General features: G+C 41.4%; 3 protein-coding genes across 8 annotated transcripts in view; 2 read left to right on the forward strand and 1 right to left on the reverse strand.

Moving 5' to 3' along the window:
* The window catches only part of si:ch211-102c2.8 (golgin subfamily A member 6-like protein 22), a 21,068-nt gene extending 20,123 nt beyond the window's left edge, over positions 1–945 (forward strand). For all 3 annotated transcript variants that reach the window (XM_061906601.1, XM_061906603.1, XM_061906602.1), the window contains one exon: positions 224–945. In XM_061906601.1, coding sequence (XP_061762585.1) covers positions 224–271 — 48 coding nt within the window. In that variant the 3' untranslated portion in view covers positions 272–945. The remainder of the gene's footprint in view (positions 1–223) is intronic.
* Positions 554–9,604, reverse strand: ccdc117 (coiled-coil domain containing 117). 4 transcript variants are annotated; one of them, XM_061906609.1, is made up of 6 exons: positions 9,475–9,604; positions 8,511–8,627; positions 8,381–8,428; positions 6,769–6,996; positions 1,397–1,543; positions 554–1,315 (listed from the first exon to the last, which is right to left on the reverse strand). In XM_061906609.1, the coding sequence occupies exons 2-6, from the start codon at positions 8,603–8,605 to the stop codon at positions 1,084–1,086; spliced, it is 750 nt and encodes a 249-aa protein (XP_061762593.1). In that variant the 5' UTR covers positions 8,606–8,627; positions 9,475–9,604; the 3' UTR covers positions 554–1,083. The 4 variants fall into 4 exon arrangements, with proteins under 4 accessions (XP_061762593.1, XP_061762592.1, XP_061762590.1 ...); XM_061906608.1 differs by having other exon boundaries at positions 8,381–8,431; XM_061906606.1 differs by having other exon boundaries at positions 8,381–8,431; positions 8,511–9,581.
* Positions 9,605–9,811: 207 nt separating this feature from the next.
* Positions 9,812–21,358, forward strand: part of tcn2 (transcobalamin II) — a 25,040-nt gene continuing 13,493 nt past the window's right edge. Inside the window, exons 1-4 of the mRNA XM_061906605.1 lie at positions 9,812–9,903; positions 10,225–10,292; positions 11,304–11,493; positions 13,608–13,777. Of these exons, the coding sequence (XP_061762589.1) occupies positions 10,235–10,292; positions 11,304–11,493; positions 13,608–13,777 (418 nt within the window). The 5' untranslated portion in view covers positions 9,812–9,903; positions 10,225–10,234. The remainder of the gene's footprint in view (positions 9,904–10,224; positions 10,293–11,303; positions 11,494–13,607; positions 13,778–21,358) is intronic.

The raw sequence follows: 21,358 nt of genomic DNA on the forward strand, positions 1-21,358 counted from the left end.
CATTTTATATGTGCATTCTTTTTTGCATTTCTTGCACACTGAATTATACAGTTAGTCGAGAGATAACTTTAAACAACCCTAATTGCTTTCTGTGAAGACTAAGAGTAGTCATATTTGTCATCACTGCTTTTCTGATAGAACCCACAAGATGTATTTTTTAACAAATGGTGATTATGTTACAGAAAGTAAGGCAAATTATCCATCCATTTGTTTTCTTTTACAGCACACACTTCAAGATAGTGGGGAGAATTCAGAGTCCTTTGTCCATTAAGGCAGTCTCAAGTTAAGGGCACCACATACACTATTTCTTGAACACGTTTTGCAATTCAGAAGAAATGAATCATTCCTCATTTTGTGTACTAAAGATAACATCTTAACAAGCAGGTCACAGTGACAAAACCAAAGGTTTAGTTGTCGTCTGCATTTTTGTATGTGTCAATGCTTTATGGTTCAAGGTTTGCAGATTTAACAGGAGACCTCATAAAAAGTCTTATTTGTATGGTCATAAAAGTTACTTGTTGAAATTGTACATTTGAAGTGATCTTTCCAAATAAACATTTAATCAACTTTATTGATTTAATTGCAAAACAAATACAAAGGGAACACGTTTGAAAATAATCAGTGTCTTTCGAGTACTTTACAAATTCTTCAAAGCGTTTTAATTGCACACTTGCTAAGAAATATAGAAAGATTGTCTTTCAACCACAACAAATACCGCTCTTGAACAAAGCCATGCACATTAGCATTTATGAACATGGAGGAATAACAATGACAAAATGGTAGAAAAATGAGTTGCTGATTAACAAACACCTACTGAGAAACAGCATATTAGTGCAACGTCAACCAGGCTTTGGCAAATGTTTATATCAATTAGTACTCATAAAGCTGAAGCTGTTTTTTCCATGGTGAAACAAGCGGAAAGTGGGTTACGTAAATATACCAGGTCAGGGTGTTACTTCATACTGGGATTATAGTCATGTAACCAAAAGTGACTGAAGCTAAGGTTGAAGGCAACAATTCCAAGTGACAAATTTAGTACCAAGAGTGACATGTCCAAACAAGTCCAGGCAGCCAGTTGCACTCTTACATTTCCATGTCCTCCTCTCCACAGCTCTGTGCGACTGGAAAGTTGTATAGATGAGAGTGTGTGTCTGCAAGCGCAGTGATGGGACTGTGAGGGGTGGGAGAGGGGCACGCAGTAGGAGGATGTCTGGAGACTGTCTGTTTTCTCGGTTTCTGTATGGAACCTCTTAGTCTGCGACAAAAGGGGTCTTCTGGTGGCCGCCACAACACCAGCTCCATGCAGGACTGGCTCCTAAACGTATAAAAGGAGAACAGAATGAATGTGGACCAACATGTTTGGCAAATATTTCAAGACTGTTTTTGAAGAACATACACAGATTGAGCTACTGTGTGGGGGAGGATGTCAGTGATGCCGCGCTGCAGGCCTTCCTTTAGACTATCGGAGATGACCAGCACCGGCCTTCTTTGGGCTGGCTCCACGTCAAGATCTTCATCCTCGTCGTCATCCTCCAGCGTTATTCTGTCCAATGACAGATCATAGTCATCTTAATTATGTTCATGTGACACTTTGAGTTAACAATAATTGGTATAATATTGCTAAGATAATACAACCACTACAGCCGTAGTTAGGCATGAGATTCTGATGGTATTATTACAGTTCTAAATTAGGTACTTCGAAAAATTACTTTTCAGCTAAACAACCTTTTTTAAACAATATAAAAGAACAGTGTGTTTTGCAATAACTGTTTTGTTTTTTTACAGAAATGATAAAGTGCAGTTATTAATGCAGTCTACTGTTGCTATACTTGCAACTATATTACCATGAATATTTACTTTGTAAAAAAATAAATTAAAAAAAGGGCAATATCGTCATCTCTTGAACATTGCAGCTTCACCACATCAGATATTTTTGGGATATTTTTAAAGCATATTCTACCATTTTTGGGATCATAAGTTAAGAATTTCAATTATAAAAATGGCTAAATGAAAACCGTTTTTAAAAAAATCCAACAATAGTATTGGCCACTAGAGGACCCCAAACCAATCAGACACTTTGTTCAGTATCGTGGCCACTGATTGGCTCAGTCTCAGTCAGTATTTACTATAGCGCATTTTGAAAGTATTCACAGTGCTTCATTTTTTTCCACATTTTGATACGCTACACCCCAATTCCAAAATTGAATACATTATTTTTTGTTCTCAAAATTCTACAGACAAAACCTCATAATGACAAGGTGAAGTTTTTTGTTTTGATTTTCATTTTGACTTTTTAAAAATAAAATCACATGTACACATGTAGTCCCGGCTTTTACTCAATACTTTGTTGATGCACCTTTGGCAGCAATTACAGCCTCAAGTCTTTTTGAATATGATGCCACGAGCTTGGGGATGGTGTCTCAGTTGGTAGAGTGGCAGTGCCAGCATCTTGAGGGTTCCAGGTTCAATTCCAGCTTCTGCCATCCTCGTCCCTACCGTTGTGTTCTTAGGCAAGACACGATACACTTGCTCCCAGTGCCCCTCGGACTGGTTTAAATGTAGCTTAAATTGTAGATACTGGGTTTTTTGGGTCTCTAGAGAAAAAGCGCTATATAAATATACCTCACACACCTATTTTTGGGCAGTTTTGCCCGTTCCTCCTCATCCATTCCTCTTTACCTCACCTCTCAAGCTCCATCAGGTTGGATGATAAGTATTTATTTTCATCCAGGACGTCTCTCTGTACATTGCTCCATTAATCTTTCTCTCTATCCTGACTAGCTTCACAGTAAACTGAAAGTGAACTGAACAGTTCTTGCCACTGAAAAACAGAGCATGATGCTGCCACCATCATGCTTCACTGTCGGGATGGTATTGCCCTGGTGATGAGTGGTGCCTGGTTTCTTCTAAACATGACGCCTGGCATTCTCAATATTTGTCTCATCAGACCAGAGAATATTATTTCTCATGGAGTCTTCAGATGCATTTTGGCAAATTTTACATGGAAATAGTTTTCCGTCTGGCCACTATTCATATAGGCCTGATTGGTGGATACAGAGATGGTTGTCCTTCTGGAAGCTTCTCCTCTCCACAGAGAAATGATGTAGCTCAGACAGAGTGACCATTGGGTTCTTGGTCACCTTCCTGACTAGACTAGGATTAATGCAGCAATGTACAGAGACATCCTGGATGAAAACCAATGCTTCTCAACCAACCTGATAGAGCTTGAGAGGTGCTGCAAATAGGAGTGGCAAAAGAAGAATGGGTGTATATTGAATAGAAAGAGTGTAAAGGTGACTAAGGGGTGTTATTTCATGTCCAGAGGGCTCTCTTTATGTTGAAAATTATATTTAGAAGGTAGTAAAATATTCATCATGCTCTAGCTGTAAAACTATATTCCAAATTAATAATTCCTACTTTGCGGAAATTAATTTATCACGTTTATGTTTAGAACCAATAAACAGCAATACTGTAAATGCAATCCCTAAGTGGCTGAAAAAAAATCACAACATAAACAATTGCAGAAAATACTTTGTGGAAAGACTTTAAAAAATATATATATATAGGCAGGATATTAAAACTGAATCTCAACATGTTTTGGAGACATGCTAGGGAGTGCATTTTGGAGTTGTGTGTATTTGATTAGATTTGATTAATTTGCTGCCTCAATTGTAACTTTATTTTAGTGTTTAAGCAAAACATACATGTGCTTCTATTCTTGGCATCATGTTAGCTAGCTGGTGCTAGCATGCTATATAATCTTGAGTAACAAGTTAGTATTTGTGTCACTAATGCCAGAAGCAAAGAGTGGTCAGTTCATGTAAAGACAGTTTTGATATTACCCTAAATATAGCATATAGCGATTGTTTGTGGGCCCGTAGATCCTGGTCAATGAGTTGCCTTTCTCTTGCCGTTTTGTCTGTAAGCACGTTTAGCACGATGGGATAAGTTAGCATTTTTTAGGCAGTTGAAGCATTCCCCAGCAGCCCATTTAGTCATTTTATAAGGATGAAAAAGTTCAGGGGACTAGCCTCTCTCATCTGTCACACAGCCTGCATGCAGCTGGAAGAGGTTCTGATATTACCGCTGCAGTCACACACGACCTGAAGGACTCCTAACTTTTACTTCCACCGTACAGACAATTTTAGGGACAATTTTAGTGCTTTTGAAACAGTCACATTTTCATTTCGGGGATTAAACCAAAATTAATGGATAAGACATCTTAATAATGGAGATTGACGGTTTTCATGGCATGCGGCTGCTCGCTATCACCAGAAGACAACTTTTATTCAAGATGAGAATGAAAAATGGACCACTGCAGGGACGTGCCGACTTGAGTGTGATACTGCATCTTCAAGAACTAACGCACAGCACCGTGGTAAGTTAATTACAAGCATTGATTCTTGTCATTTCTAACTGTGTGCCCTGAAATTCTATAGACTGCTCAATCAGTAAGTGTCCTCCACTATGGCAGACTTGGAAATGACTAGTTTTACCTGTGGAAGAGCATCAACAGTAGGGTTTTAGGGTAGCGGCAGTTTACGACCCTGGAACAGATTATTATAAATTTTTTTTATGTCACTGTAAAACTTGGCTATTCAACGGGTGGCGACTTGTCCAGGGTGTACCCCGCCTACCGCCCGAACGCAGCTAAGATAGGCTCCAGCACTGCCCGTGAGCCCAAAAGGGAGAAGCGGTAGAAAATGGATGGATGGATTTGGGGCCACATTTCCGGAAAGGTAAGGACAAGGATGCCGGACTTCTTCCTTCACGATTAGTTTTATTTTGTATATTGTAGAGCAGTGGTTCTCAAATGGGGGTACGTGAGATTTTTTTAAAATATACTTAAAAAGACCAACAATTCAAAAATCCTTTATATAAATATATTTATTGAATGATACTTCAGCAAAATATGAATGTAAGTTCCAAAAATGTGAAAAGAAATGCAACAATGCAATCTTCAGTGTTGACAGCTAGATTTTTTGTGGACATGTTCCATAAATATTGATGGTAAAGATTTATTTTTTTGTGAAGAAATGTTTAGAATTAAGTTCATGAATCCAGATGGATCTCTATTACAATCCCCAAAGAGGGCACTTTAAGTTGATGATTACTATTATGTGTAGAAATATTTATTTATAATTGAATCACTTATTTTTCAACAAGTTTTTAGTTATTGTATATCTTTTTTTCCACAAAGTTCAAGAAAGACCACTACAAATGAGCAATATTTTGCACTGTTATACAATTTAATAAATCAGAAACTGATGACATAGTGCTGTATTTTACTTCTTTATCTCTTTTTTTCCAACCAAAAATGCTCTGCTCTGATTAGAGGGTACTTGAATTAAAAAAATGTTCACATGGGTTACATCACTGAAAAAAGGTTGAGAACCACTGTTCTGAAGAACCAGCATCATCTACAGTAGACATTTAAATATTGGTCTTAGTTTTTCCAGAGTTACAGGAGGGCACTGTAGTTTTTAGGGAACTTCTGCAAAACAGCTAGTCAAAGATCATCTTGATGGCAGCACTTTAGTGTTTTTCAGTAACTGCTGCAAATAAAGTGAACTGAACAGGCCCAAATTATGAAAATGAGAGGAACTAAAATATAACCTTGAGGAACACTAGTATAATTAAAGACGTTCAACATATGACTACTGACTGCATCTGAAGTAAGCGAGCTACAGCAACACCTTAAGTTACATAAATCACAGTACAAAAAAAGGAGAGGACTTAAAGGGGTGCTTTGAGGAACGCCTCAGTTAAGTAAATCGCAAGTTTGGACACCAGTGTTAAAATGTCAATGCAAGGACCTGCCAATGTGTTTACAGTGGTCCAAGTTCCTCTATACAATAAGTGCACTCTTGTGTTCTTAGAAATGTGCTGTAAAAATGTCTGTTTCCCAAGTTTTGAACTGAACATGGGGGGCCGGTATGGGCGTCATTCCCGGGCCACCAGTAAAATAGCCCTGGTGTTAACTATGTAACTGGATGTCGATCAGCGTCACAGAATGGATTGTGTAAAACCCGTATTGCGTTTTGAGTGTTAAAGGCCTACTGAAATGAGATTTTATTTAAACGGGGATAGCAGGCTGAGATTTTTATTTTTAATCTCCCTCCTCCACGGTGGAAGCATCTGACGGTCGGGGGCGGCTAGTGGAAGGAGGCAAGAGAGTCGCAGCTGCCGCTTTGGCAGGTGCAGGAGGAACGACGCAAGCTCTCCGCTCATGTCTACGGTAGGAGCCGACTTATTACCGCAATTTTCTCACCGAAACCTGACGGTTGACATGTGGTAGGGAACCATGTTTGCTTGACCGCTCTGTTCCGTAGTAAAGCTTCACCGTCATCTTTCGGGAATGTAAACAAAGAAACACCGGCTGTGTTTGTGTTGCTAAAGGCGGCCGCAATACACCGCTTCCCACCTACATCTTCTTTGACGTCTCCATTATCAATTGAACAAATTGCAAAAGATTCAGCAACACAGATGTCCATAATACTTTGGAATTATGCGATGAAAAGAGACGACTTATAGCTGTGAACGGTGCTGGACCAAGATGTCCTCTACAATGCATGACATCACGCATCATACCGTGACGTTTTAGCATGATACTTCCGCGCGAAATTTTTAATTGCAATTTAGTAAACTTAACCGGCCGTATTGGCATGTGTTGCAATGTTAATATTTCATCATTGATGTATAAACTATCAGAAAGCGTGGTCGGTAATAGTGGGTTTCAGTAGGCCTTTAAGTCGCTGAATTGCATACCTGTTTTCAATCTCTTGAAGCCTCCTCTGAGCGGCCTCTACTTCCATGCAGGAGGACACAGCGGAGGACGACGGCAGTGAAGTCAGGGTGTAAGGTGTTGGACAAGGCTGTGGAGCACGGTTGGCTTGTGGTGTACACAAAGCAGGACCGCTCTTTGTCGGAGGCCAGTCCGATGAAATGTCCAGTTCACTCTCCACCGTTAATCTCCTTCTTTTGGCAAGACAACCTCTGAGAGGTTACAAAAAAAAGGAAATTCAGGACTCATTCCATCAACATGTTATATCCATTAACAATGTGCAAACTGAGAACGTGTCTAAAATCAGATTTCTTGGAGTCATCTTAGATGAAAAGTTGACATGGAAAGCTCATATAATGCATGTGAAAAATAAGGTATCTAAAAGCTTATTTATTTTGAACAAGGTTAAATATAGTTTTCCAGATAACACAATGAGAACGTTATATTGCTCAATTATTCTAACTTATTTCAATTATTGTGCAGAAATATGGGGAAATACATATCCCAGCAACATAATGCCTTTATTTCTTTCACAGAAAAGAGCAATTTGTATCGTTTTTACAGTAGGATACAGAGACCACACAAATCCACTCTTCATTAGGTCAGGATTATTAAAACTAAAAGACATTGTAGAATTGAATGCTCTATTAATGATGTTCAAAGCGAGAAATAAAGTTTTTCCGAAAGACATACAAAAGTTATTTGTGTTCACATCTGAAGATGAGAACCACAGAAGGTCGCATGACTTTAAACATCCGAGAGTGCGAACAAATTAGAAACAAATGTGCTTGTCTGTTGTTGGTGTGAAAACATGGAATTCTCTAAACAAAGACTTAAAAAGCTGTAAGAATATCTTTGTATTTAAAAAGAGTTATAAAAAGAGAAAACTAGAATTATTCATCCATCCATTTTCTACCGTTTATTCCCTTTAGGGGTTGCGGGGGGCGCTGACGCCTATCAGCTACAATCGGGCGGAAGGCGGGGTACACCCTGGACAAGTTGCCACCTCATTGCAGAGCCAACACAGATAGACAGACAACATTCAAACTCACATTCACACACTAGGGCCAATTTAGTGTTGCCAATCAACCTATCCCCAGGTGCATGTCTTTGGAAGTGGGAGGAAGCCGGAGTACCCGGAGGGAACCCATGTATTCACGGGGAGAACATGCAAACTCCACACAGAAAGATCCCAGTCCTGGGATTGAACCCAGGACTGCAGGACCTTCGTATTGTGAGGCAGACGCACTAACCCCTCTTACACCGTGAAGCCACTGGAATTAAATCAAACGGAATTTTGATTTAGATTGGACGTGTTATTGTGAAAATGCTTAAAGGAAAATGAAAAAGTATGTTGGCGTTCGAGTGCTAGTGGAGGGAACAGTTATAAAGTCATCTAAAATAATTTGTGTTAAGAAGGGGGCAGATAAATATAAGAATATTATTCTTTCATCTGCTCCTTTCTGATCATGGAAATGTATAGGAAACAAAAAAACAACAATGAAAGTGTCAATTGTACTTGGCTTGTTTGCATGCATTTTCATGAAAGGAATAAAATAAATGATGATGAACGTGTTAAGTATTTTTCTTACTTACTCATCATCCACTCTCCTCCTGTGCTTCCTCAGGCATCTCATCTCCCAACTGCTGAGACACAAACAGTTATTGCACAGATTTCAGAAAGTTGTTTAGCAAATGAAATGAAAATAACTCAAAATATCCTTACTTGCTTGACATTGCTCCCTTCTGCAGGTGGTCGGATGCACTAGGATGTCCAAGATCAAATTCGGGTAGGCTTGTGGGCCCAGAAAATGTGTACATGGTATCTAGCAAACCCAGCTGACTGCTTGTGGGCCCCAAGTGATGCATTATGGTTCAGTCGGCCAGATTATTATTTTAAAAAAGGCATGTGTGAGGGGGAACATGGACATATAATTACATACCGTATTTCCCTGAACTTCCGTCGGGCATATAGTATACGCCTGCCTTGAATTACTGCCGGGTCAAACTCGTTTCCCAAGTTAATTAGCGCATGCTTAGTATTACTGCCTGGTCAAACTCGTGACGTCACGAGTGACACTTCCATGGTCATCATTTTCAAAATGGTGGAGGCTGATTTCAATACCGGTAATTTGAAATCGCATAAAGGGAAGAGCTATTCAGTAGGATTTAAGGTCCAAGCTTACATCACACTCAAATTTTCACTGAATACATTTGGTAAGTGCCGGAGTGAGAAGAGGTTTTCAAATAATTAGCGCATGCTTACTTTTACCGCATGCCTTTGGTAAGCGCAGGAGTGAGAAGAGGTTTTGAATTAATTAGCGCCCGGGCGACAATTCAAGGAAATACGGTATCTTATTTTGAGGCGCTTAGTGGACATGTATACAACTTGGGAGTGTGGTAAACAACAAGTCATACATTTGTCCATACAACTCACGCTTTGTCGCATGAAAACTACATCACCGCAGGCTAATATTGGAACATGACACGGATAACTTGAAATAGTATCTTCGCTAGGAGCTAAATAGCAACTTTGCGAGGGTGGCAGGTAAAACAAGCCGTGCATCTGCCCTGCCCCTTCTTGGTCATTTGGACTGTTTGTTTTCTTTTTGCTAGCTCTCTACTCTCTTACGTTGTAAATCACATTGAGATAGCAAGATAACAGAGTAAAAAAGAACAGTCTTACTAACCTAATAACGAGCCCTCAAACGCTTGGTCCCCGCAGAATGAACTGTTTGCAAAGCAGAGTGGATTTATGCACCGGAAGAGTTGCTAATGTTCTAGAACACGCAAAGCACCCTGGGAGTTGGAGTTGTCTTAAAGCCTACCAGGAGTGGAACGTCATTAAGTGTGACAAAAATGTTGTTGTTTTTCACCATTAGTGTTCTAACTCAACCAATAATACACTGAGGGGTTCAAAACAATATATCGCTTTGTAATGTAGAGTATATATTAACGTCAAGATAGTTTATAGGTGTTTGGTAGTAGCTTCCTGTATGGGCGGGGCTCAGGCATGTCAAATGACAGGTCATGTGACAAGGAATTTTTAAGTGTTGTTGTCCTTGCCTGGTTGCGACTGTTCTTGCCTCACTAACGGACTGGACTGACGCTGTCAAGAGGTAACCGAAATTACTCTTTAATGTTAAAAAACCATCACAAATGTTGATTATTTTGTCATAAATGGGTTATGATAAATGGGTTGTACTTGTATATTGCTTTTCTACCTTTAAGGTACTCAAAGCGCTTTGACACTACTTCCACATTTACCCATTCACACACACATTCACACACATATCCTCACATGACGTCACTAACTATAGTTTTGCAAAGGATGTAATGTATTGCTTCTGAACATTTTTATTTCCCTTGAACATTCAATTAATTTTTCTAACCACTTTTATTTTATCTTTACTTTTTATATTTATTTATTTTTTCTTAAGGTAATCCAGAATGTATCATCTTGCTTTTCTTTCCGGACTGCTGGCCTTTGCCTCTAGTTTACCTTGTGGTAAGTATAAATGTCTTAAAATGTGAATAAGTTATGGGAAAAGTTGTAATACAGTTTGTTCAATTACTGAAAACCAGACTGACCTAAAGAGTTTATCAGAATTGTCTGACCTCTGGAAAGAATCCAGGTTACAAACAAATGTAGTCACTTGGTCCGGACATTTTTAGATTCAGCAATTACTTTATTTCTTTGAATTGCCGCCGGGGCGCTAATTAATTTAAAACCTCTTCTCACTCCTGCGCTTACCAAAGGCATGCGGTAAAAGTAAGCATGCGCTAATTATTTTAAAACCTCTTCTCGCTCCTGCGCTTACCAAAGGCATGCGGTAAAAGTAAGCATGCGCTAATTAATTTAAAACCTCTTCTCACTCCTGCGCTTACCAAAGGCATGCGGTAAAAGTAAGCATGCGCTAATTATTTGAAAAGCTCTTCTCACAACGGCACTTACCAAAGGCATGCAGTAAAAATTTGAGTGTGATGTAAGCTTGGACCTTAAATCCTACTGAATAGCTCTTAATCGTCTTCCCTTTATGCGATTTCAAATCACCGGTATTGAAATACGCCTCCTCCATTTTGAAAATGATGACAGGGGAAGTGTCACTCGTGACATCACGAGTTTGACCAGGCGGTAATACTAAGCATGCGCTAATTATTTTGGGAAGCGAGTTTGACCCGGCAGTAATTCAAGGCAGGCGCATACTATATGCCCTGCGGCAATTCAAGGAAATACGGTATTTGTTGTTCAGCCTCTTTAAAATAAACTATTAGAGATTTGTAGTTTGAACAAATTCTTCAGACAATATTTAATTATCCCTGATAACATTTATGCATGAATGACTAATTCATAAATAAAAAAAGACATTCCTCATATCTTTTTTTCCCTCTGTTATTTCTGCTGATAAGGCAGTTCTGACCTGGCTTCATGTTGATGTTGATTTCAGCAAGCTGCAATGTCTGAACTGTTGTTATGAATGTTTTCTGAGATACCTATTTTTCCATCTTTTCAACCCAGATACTTCTGGATCAAACCGTGAGCTGCTGCTTTCACTGAATAAAGATCTTCTTCGATCCCTAGAGGGACAGGATGAGCTCCCTAATCCCAGTGTCCACCTGGCGTTACGACTGTCAGATACCCACAACCTTCTCAAAGAGGAGCAACACTTGAATAAACTAAAAAATAGTTTACACAACAACATTCAAAGGTATTTAAAGTAAAAACACCAAATTGTTGGAATTTTGCTTACCACAAATGTTTCAATTAATGCCTCTATCTAGAATCGCTTACAACAGCAAATAACTATAAATGCCGCCAGGTAAAAAGACATTGAAAATAACAGCAGTGGCTGTAGGCAACCTCCTGATGTAGTTTTTTTTTAATTGACTCCACAAGTTGGCATTAGCTGAATTTGAAATATGAGCCAACGTGCAGCAATTTTTATCCTTGCATGCACTTTTTGTCGGGGAATTGGTCGTAACGTCTTGAAAAAAGGAAAAACGAGACGTCTTTTTTAGTTTTTCTTTATTTTCAAAAGAAACAGCACAACATTCAGACTCAGTGGGTCCATTGATGTCACTTTTTCTAGAAGCTTTTATATTTCTTTTTCCCCATCTCCTCTGGTCCAGTCATCTAAATTAGTGACACGTGTGTATCAAAATATGTCATGTCACAATACTTAATGCAATAAATCCAATGATTAAATCACATTAAATAAAAGAAGAAAAAATACTGATAGTTGGGCAGTTTTCTACTTACCACTATTGCTGCTGTCTTGTGCAATATACTTGTCGATTAATGCTTATGTAGTAAAAAAAAAAAGGTTTCATTTCCACTTTCTTGTGCACTGTTGAAGGTTGTTTTTCCATTTTAGGCTGCAAAAATCCCCCCCCAAAACCCCTTGCAAAATCCCGGAGGCACTTATTATTATAAAATATGAATGTAACGGCTACCATTAGGTTAGTATTACTGTTCTCGATTTAAAAAGAAGTAAAACCGTGATTAAGTACCGCACCTTAAACGTCTTAGTGATTCTGCTCTTTTCCTTGACAAGCACATTTGCTGGCTAGCTTAAAAACAAGCATGAATACAAAACACATTAACGTTTTAAAAATAAAACTTGGTTAAGATATTTCGGTGTGTGTGTATGTGTGTGTGTGAGTATATAAGTAATTTTTAAGCACATTCAGCAACACCGTAATACTTTTAGTCGTGTTGTGAAATGTTCATATTGTGTCATCTCTAATACAAAATTACCCCTTCGTTTAATTCTTAATATTCTTTACCAGCAAACTGATGGAAAACATGCTTTTTTGAAACACAAGTCAAGAGTGAAAAAACAATATTTTAGTTCGGCTAATGTAGAATTTGAATTTAAAACGAGTTTCAATGACAAGAATAAAAGCTTGGAATAGCTCATTGTGTCAGGCTTGCCCCTGACAGTTTGTCTATGTTTTAGTTTTTTCCTCTGCATTTGTCTATTTCCTTTGTGTTTAGTATCTCCTGTCTTTAGTTCCTGTCCAGTGCTCTTATTTTCTTAGTTTCCTGTCTTGTTCCCTGAGTGCTGTGTTCCTCCTCAGCTGCGGCTGATTGGCACCTGGCCACACTAGTTGCCAATCAGCCTGCTCCTATTTGTACCTGCTTTGTCTTGTGTCAGTGGCTGGATCCTTGTATTGTCATTCGGACTTGTCGTTGCCATATGTTGCTCTTGTCGTGTCTGTGATTCTTTTCAGCTATTACCTGTCGTGCTACATTTTTTCCTGGTCGTCGTAGCGGTAAGCTGTTCTTGGTAGCCATTAGTTATTTACAGTTTTTCTGTTTGCTATCCTCTAGCTTCCATGCTAAAGTTCCTTTTGGTTTTCTAGCTGTCAGTGCTAGCTCCCTTAGTTTGTTATTCCGCCCACGTGCGTGCTTTTTGTTTGTTCTTGTTCTATTATTTATATTAAATAATGTCTTCATATTCTATGCCTGCCTCCGTCCCTGCATCTTGGGGTTCGACACCAAATAACTGTGACACATTGTTTCATAAAAATATTGCAATAAGAACTTCATTTGCATGTATTACATTTATTTTGTCAAACCTTAATTATATTAAGAAAACTGAAATGCTGTATTGACACACATTATTTTGCAGGATAGGTCAAATGTCGTGTATGTGGCTCCCGGGCCTTGATATTACAACACTATTTTAGCAAAATCCAACCATGTTGTTTTATATTAGAACATTTATGCCAGTATTCTTGTGTCAATCTCTACCGAAACCAAATATTGTCCTGCTCTTTCACCCTGGAACCTCATTACCATGAACTTTGTGTTCCTCAGCCTTCTCTCCGACAGCCACCCTGTGGTTGGAATCTTGGCGTTGTACACTCTGGCCTTGAAATCCTCGTGCTATGACCTCAACACGATTACCTTCACCGTCGGTGACAAGACAGAGACGCTGCTGACGCACCTCAAGAAGGAGCTGGAACAAGAGAAAGAATACATTTCATGTAAGTTTGAAATCCCTTTTTAATGAAGGATACAGATGGCCGCTTGTGTATCTAGTTACTGTTGCAACACTGAATGACAAAGTGCAAAACAACAACATTTGTAGATCATTCCAAAAGTTCATATACACGTATGTGAAAATATTAGAACACCATTGTGTATATTTTCTATTCCTGAACTGTTATTTTTCAAAGGCGCACCCTAATAGTTAAATAAATGATGGCAGTCTTGAATTCCACTCAACACTAACGGCGCAAACATTAAAAAAGGACAAGACTTAGACAAACTTTAATGATCCACAAGGGAAATTGTTCCACACAGAAGCTCAGTTACAAAGGATGGAAAGGATCAGGGTGGAAAGGATAATGCACACAAGGGCACAACAAGAGGGTGAAAACAAAAGGTGTAATAAAGTAGACTAAACATGTACCATAATAGCAATATAAAATATATGTAATATACAGTATATAACATATACTGATACATTATATTATTATATCATATCATAACATAACACAGTGGTTCTCAAATGGGGGTACACGTACCCCTGGGGGTACTTGAAGGTATGCCAAGGGGTACGTGAGATTTTTTTTAATCCATCCATCCATCATCTTCCGCTTATCCGAGGTCGGTTCGCGGGGGCAGCAGCCTAAGCAGGGAAGCCCAGACTTCCCTATCTCCAGCCACTTCGTCTAGCTCTTCCCGGGGGATCCCGAGGCGTTCCCAGGCCAGCCGGGAGACATAGTCTTCCCAACGTGTCCTGGGTCTTCCCCGTGGCCTCCTACCAGCTGGACGTGCCCTAAACACATCCCTAGGGAGGCGTTCGGGTGGCATCCTGACCAGATGCCCAAACCACCTCATCTGGCTCCTCTCGATGTGATTTTTTTTAAATAGTCTAAAAATAGCAACAATTCAAAAATCCTTTATACATATATTTATTGAATAATACTTCAGCAAAATTTGCATGTAAGTTCATAAACTGTGAAAAAAAATGCAATATTCAGTGTTGACAGCTAGATTTTTTTGTGGACATGTTCCATAAATATTGATGTTAAAGATTTATTTTTTTGTGAAGAAATGTTTAGAATTAAGTTCATGAATCCAGATGGATCTCTATTATAATACCCAAAGAGGGCACGTTAAGTTATTGATTACTTCTATGTGTAGAAATATGTATTTATAATTCAATCACTAGTTTATTTTTCAACAAGTTTTTAGTTATTTATATATCTTTTTTTCCAAATAGTACAAGAAAGACCACTACAAATGAGCAATATTTTGCACTGTTATACAATTTAATAAATCAGAAACTGATGAGATAGTGCTGTATTTTACTTCTTTATCTCTTTTTTTTCAACCAAAAATGCATTGCTCTGATTAGGGGGTACTTGAATTTAAAAAAAATTTTCACAGGGGTACATCACTGAAAAAAGGTTGAGAACCACTGTCATAACATATACAATATATAAGACATCCCAATTACCATCTACAATATTACGTTATATGTAACAGCTGCAGCAAAAAAAAAAAGGGCAGCATAAAATAAAAAGTACATCCAGCAGAAAATATACATTATAAACAAGGAGAGGTAGTTACAACACAAAAAACACACAATTGCCAAAAATAGCAACTTCCTTTAAGCAAGCGGAAGTGTCCCTGACCATCTCCTGGGGAACGAGACAGTGTCAAAATATATATATATATGCATATATATATATATATATATGTATATGTATGCTCCTCTCTGAGCTGCTACCTTACCGTGGTAGAGGAGTTTGCGTGTCCCAATGATCCTAGGAGCTATGTTGTCTGGGGGCTTTCATGCCCCCTGGTAGGGTCTCCCAAGACAAACAGGTCCTAGGTGAGTGATCAGACAAAGAGCAGCTCAAAGACTTCTATGGAATTACAACAAAATGAACCCAGATTTCCCTCGCCCGGACGTGGGTCACCGGGGCCCCGCTCTGGAGCCAGGCCCGGAGTTGGGGCACGATGGCGAGCGCCTGGTGGCCGGGCCTGTCCCCATGGGGCCCGGCCGGGCACAGCCCGAAGAGGCAACGTGGGTCATCCCTCCAATGGGCTCACCACTCATAGGAGGGGCCATAGAGGTCGGGTGCATTGTGAGCTGGGCGGCAGCCGAAGGCAGGGCACTTGGCGGTCCGATCCTCGGCTACAGAAGCTAGCTCTTGGGACGTGGAACGTCACCTCACTGGGGGGGAAGGAGCCTGAGCTAGTGCGCGAGGTAGAGAAGTTCCGGCTGGATATAGTCGGACTCACCTCGACGCACAGCAAGGGCTCTGGAACCAGTTCTCTCGAGAGGGACTGGACCCTCTTCCACTCTGGCGTTGCCGGCAGTGAGAGGCGACGGGCTGGGGTGGCAATTCTCGTTGCCCCCCGGCTCAAAGCCTGCACGTTTGAGTTCAACCCAGTGGACGAGAGGGTAGCTTCCCTTCGCCTTCGGGTGGGGGGACGGGTCCTGACTGTTGTTTGTGCTTACGCACCAAACAGCAGTTCAGAATACACACCCTTTTTGGGTACACTCGAGGGAGTACTGGAAAGTGCTCCTCCGGGTGATTCCCTTGTCCTACTGGGAGACTTCAACGCTCATGTTGGCAACGACAGTGAAACCTGGAGAGGCGTGATTGGGAAGAATGGTCGCCCGGATCTAAACCCGAGTGGTGTTTTGTTATTGGACTTTTGTGCTCGTCACGGATTGTCCATAACAAACACCATGTTCAAACATAAGGGTGTCCATATGTGCACTTGGCACCAGGACACCCTAGGCCGCAGTTCCATGATCGACTTTGTAGTTGTGTCATCGGATTTGCGGCCTTATGTTTTGGACACTCGGGTGAAGAGAGGGGCGGAGCTTTCTACCGATCACCACCTGGTGGTGAGTTGGCTGCGATGGTGGGGGAGGATGCCGGACAGACCTGGCAGGCCCAAGCGCATTGTGAGGGTCTGCTGGGAACGTCTGGCAGAGTCTCCTGTCAGAGAGAGTTTCAATTCACACCTCCGGGAGAACTTTGAACATGTCACGAGGGAGGTGCGGGACATTGAGTCCGAGTGGACCATGTTCCGAACCTCTATTGTCGAGGCGGCTGATTGGAGCTGTGGCCGCAAGGTTGTTGGTGCCTGTTGTGGCGGTAATCCCAGAACCCGTTGGTGGACACCAGCAGTGAGGGATGCCGTCAAGCTGAAGAAGGAGTCCTATCGGGTTCTTTTGGCTCATAGGACTCCGGAGGCAGTGGACGGGTACCGACGGGCCAAGCGGTGTGCAGCTTTAGCGGTCGCGGAGGCAAAAACTCGGACATGGGAAGAGTTCGGGGAAGCCATGGAAAACGACTTCCGGACGGCTTCGAAGCGATTCTGGACCACCATACGGCGCCTCAGGAAGGGGAAGCAGTGCACTATCAACACCGTGTATGGTGCGGATGGTGTTCTGCTGACTTCGACTGCGGATGTTGTGGGTCGGTGGAGGGAATACTTCGAAGACCTCCTCAATCCCACCAACACGTCTTTCTTTGAGGAAGCGGTGCCTGGGGAATCTGTAGTGGACTCTCCTATATCTGGGGCTGAGGTCGCTGAGGTAGTTAAAAAGCTCCTCGGCGGCAAGGCCCCGGGGGTGGATGAGATCCGCCCGGAGTTCCTTAAGGCTCTGGATGCTGTGGGGCTGTCTTGGTTGACAAGACTCTGCAGCATCGCGTGGACATCGGGGGCGGTACCTCTGGATTGGCAGACCGGGGTGGTGGTCCCTCTCTTTAAGAAGGGGGACCGGAGGGTGTGTTCCAACTATCGTGGGATCACACTCCTCAGCCTTCCCGGTAAGGTTTATTCAGGTGTACTTGAGAGGAGGCTTCGCCGGATAGTCGAACCTCGGATTCAGGAGGAACAGTGTGGTTTTCGTCCTGGTCGTGGAACTGTGGACCAGCTCTATACTCTCGGCAGGGTTCTTGAGGGTGCATGGGAGTTTGCCCAACCAGTCTACATGTGCTTTGTGGACTTGGAGAAGGCATTCGACCGTGTCCCTCGGGAAGTCCTGTGGGGAGTGCTCAGAGAGTATGGGGTATCGGACTGTCTTATTGTGGCAGTCCGCTCCCTGTATGATCAGTGTCAGAGCTTGGTCCGCATTGCTGGCAGTAAGTCGGACACGTTTCCAGTGAGGGTTGGACTCCGCCAAGGCTGTCCTTTGTCACCGATTCTGTTCATAACTTTTATGGACAGAATTTCTAGGCGCAGCCAAGGCGTTGAGGGGTTCCGGTTTGGTGGCCACGGGATTAGGTCTCTGCTTTTTGCAGACGATGTAGTCCTGATGGCTTCATCTGGCCGGGATCTTCAGCTCTCACTGGATCGGTTCGCAGCCGAGTGTGAAGCGACCGGAATGAGAATCAGCACCTCCAAGTCCGAGTCCATGGTTCTCGCCCGGAAAAGGGTGGAGTGCCATCTCCGGGTTGGGGAGGAGACCCTGCCCCAAGTGGAGGAGTTCAGGTACCTAGGAGTCTTGTTCACGAGTGGGGGAAGAGTGGATCGTGAGATCGACAGGCGGATCGGTGCGGCGTCTTCAGTAATGCGGACGTTGTATCGATCCGTTGTGGTGAAGAAGGAGCTGAGCCGGAAGGCAAAGCTCTCAATTTACCGGTCGATCTACGTTCCCATCCTCACCTATGGTCATGAGCTTTGGGTCATGACCGAAAGGATAAGATCACGGGTACAAGCGGCTGAAATGAGTTTCCTCCGCCGGGTGGCGGGGCTCTCCCTTAGAGATAGGGTGAGAAGCTCTGCCATCCGGGAGGAGCTCAACGTAAAGCCGTTGCTCCTCCACATCGAGAGGAGCCAGATGAAGTGGTTCGGGCATCTGGTCAGGATGCCACCCGAACGCCTCCCTAGGGAGGTGTTTAGGGCACGTCCAGCTGGTAGGAGGCCACGGGGAAGACCCAGGACACGTTGGGAAGACTATGTCTCCCGGCTGGCCTGGGAACGCCTCGGGATCCCCCGGGAAGAGCTAGACGAAGTGGCTGGAGATAGGGAAGTCTGGGCTTCCCTGCTTAGGCTGCTGCCCCCGCGACCCGACCTCGGATAAGCGGAAGATGATGGATGGATGGATGGATGGATGTATATGTATGTGTATATGTGTATATGTATGTATATATATATATATATGTATGTATGTATTTTTTTTTTTTTTTTTTTTTTTTTTTTTTTTTACATACCTACAGTACATTAGCTCAGGGTCACTCTAACTGCTTGTAGAATTAGTTAACTGATTTTGTCGCGCCGTTAAAACATTTTTCTCAAGTGAATACTTGGTACGGCCTAGACTTTACATCCAGCAGCCCCCAGTTAAATTGAGTTCGAGACCCCTGATTTAAGTCAAATTGACTTCAAATTGCAAAAACCAGCGCAAAATTTAGGACAAACTTGACCATGAATTGATTAACGTGGACCCCGACTTAAACAAGTTGAAAAACCTATTCGGGTGTTACCATTTAGTGGTCAATTGTAAGGAATATGTACTGAACTGTGCAATCTACCAATAAAAGTTTCAATCAAGAAAAAGAAGGCTGCTGTGATACAAAACCCCTTTAAAGGGCCGCATGAGGGCCGTAGAAACTATCGCAATTGCTTACAAGTTATTGACCATCTTGTCATGTAAAATCATTAATACATGAATGGTTACCAGCTCAGTGGTGGTTTGGTTAGAGTGTCCGCCCTGAGACTGGGAGGCTGTGAGTTCAAACCCCGGCCGAGTCATACTAAAGACTACAAAAAAATGGGACTAATTGCCTCCCTGCTTGGCACTCAGCATCAAGGGTTGGAATTGGGGGTTTTATCACCAAATGATTCCCAAGCGCGGCCACCGCCGCTGCTCACTGCTCCCCTCACCTCCCAGGGGGTGAACTAGGGCAGTGGTTCTCAACCTTTTTTCAGTGATGTACCCCCTGTGAACATTTTTTTAATTCAAGTACCCCTTAATCAGAGCAAAACATTTTTGGTTGAAAAAAAGAGATAAAGAAGTAAAATAGAGCACTATGTCATCATTTTCTGATTTATTAAATTGTATAACAGTGCAAAATATTGCTCATTTGTAGTGGTCTTTCTTGAACTATTTGGAAAAAAAGATATAAAAATAACTGAAAAATTGTTGAAAAATAAACAAGTGATTCAATTGTAAATAAAGATTTCTACACATAGAAGTAATCATCAACTTAAAGTGCCCTCTTTGGGGATTGTAATAGAGATCCATCTGGATTCATGAAATTAAATCTAAACATTTCTTCACAAAAAAAAAAAATCTTTAACATCAATATTTATGGAACATGTCCACAAAAAAATCTAGCTGTCAACACTGAATATTGCATTGTTGCATTTCTTTTCACAGTTTATGAACTTACATTCATATTTTGTTGAAGTATTATTCAATAAATAAAGGATTTTTGAATTGTTGCTATTAATAGAATATTTTTTTTAAATCTCACGTACCCCTTGGCATACCTTCAAGTACCCCCAGGAGTACGCGTACCCCCATTTGAGAACCACTGAACTACGGGATGGGACAAATTTCACCACACTTAGTCTGTGACTATCAATGGTGCTTTAACTTTAACTGTTTCCAAAAGCATTTTGAATATAACACATAGCCAAAAATTACAGTAATTATGAGCCCCCATGAAAAAATTACATTGTTGTTGTGTTTCTACCTTCTATTTCTGGTTGGAACAACAACAAAAAACACCCCACTCGATATGGCAGGGCTATTCAGCCGGTAGCCCAGGAATGACACCATACCGGCCCCCCGAGTTCAGGTCAAAACTTGTGAGGCAAACATTTTTGCAGCAAATTCCTAAACACATGAAAGTGCTCTTATTGTAAAGAGGAACTTGGACCACTTTTAATACATTGGAAGATCCTGTCATTGACATTTTAACCTTGCTAGCAAACAGAACACAGGTGTCCCAACTTATTATTTACATGATTGAGGCGTTCTTCAAGGCCACCCCTTTAAGTCCTCTCCTTTTTTGCAGTAACCAATTATTTTTGTAATGTGATTTATGTAACTAAGGTGATGCTGTAGTCATTGCTTCACCTTATTTAGTTAAACTAGTTTTGTTCCTCTGGGTTCCATTCTAGGTCCTCTCTTTTTCATGATTCGGACTTTTTGACTGGTGGCCCGCGAGTTCAGTTCAAAAAACTTTTTTGCAAAAGGTCCATAAAATCAGAACGTTTCTGTAATTTGACAAAATAAATAGACCAAAAAAATCAAATGTCTACTCTAAAGCAGTGGTTCTCAAATGGGGGTATGCGTATCCCAGGGGGTACTTGAAGGTATGCCAAGGGGTACGTGAAATTTAAAAAAATATATTGTAAAAATAGCAACAATTCAAAAATCCTTTATAAATATATTTATTGAATAATACCGTAATTTCCGGACTATAAGCCGCTACTTTTTTCCCTCGTTCTGGTCCCTGCGGCTTATACAACGGTGCGGCTTACGGTAACCAGGGGCGCGCACTACCGAGGATGCGCGAGACCGAGGCAGACATCTGGCGCCAGGTAACGAGAGCAAAACAAAGAGTAGAAGAGCGCCA

This window comes from Nerophis ophidion, linkage group LG07 (genome assembly GCF_033978795.1).
Source record: "Nerophis ophidion isolate RoL-2023_Sa linkage group LG07, RoL_Noph_v1.0, whole genome shotgun sequence".
Lineage (NCBI taxonomy): Eukaryota > Metazoa > Chordata > Actinopteri > Syngnathiformes > Syngnathidae > Nerophis > Nerophis ophidion.

Coding starts and splice junctions, on each gene's coding strand:
- ccdc117 (XM_061906606.1), bottom strand. CDS start 8,653: ATGCATCACTTGGGGCCCACAAGCAGTCAGCTGGGTTTGCTAGATACC. Junction 1,544..6,768: donor CTTCAAGAGATTGAAAACAG/GTATGCAATTCA, acceptor GTCATTGGACAG/AATAACGCTGGAGGATGACG. Junction 1,316..1,396: donor CACACAGTAGCTCAATCTGT/GTATGTTCTTCA, acceptor TTATACGTTTAG/GAGCCAGTCCTGCATGGAGC.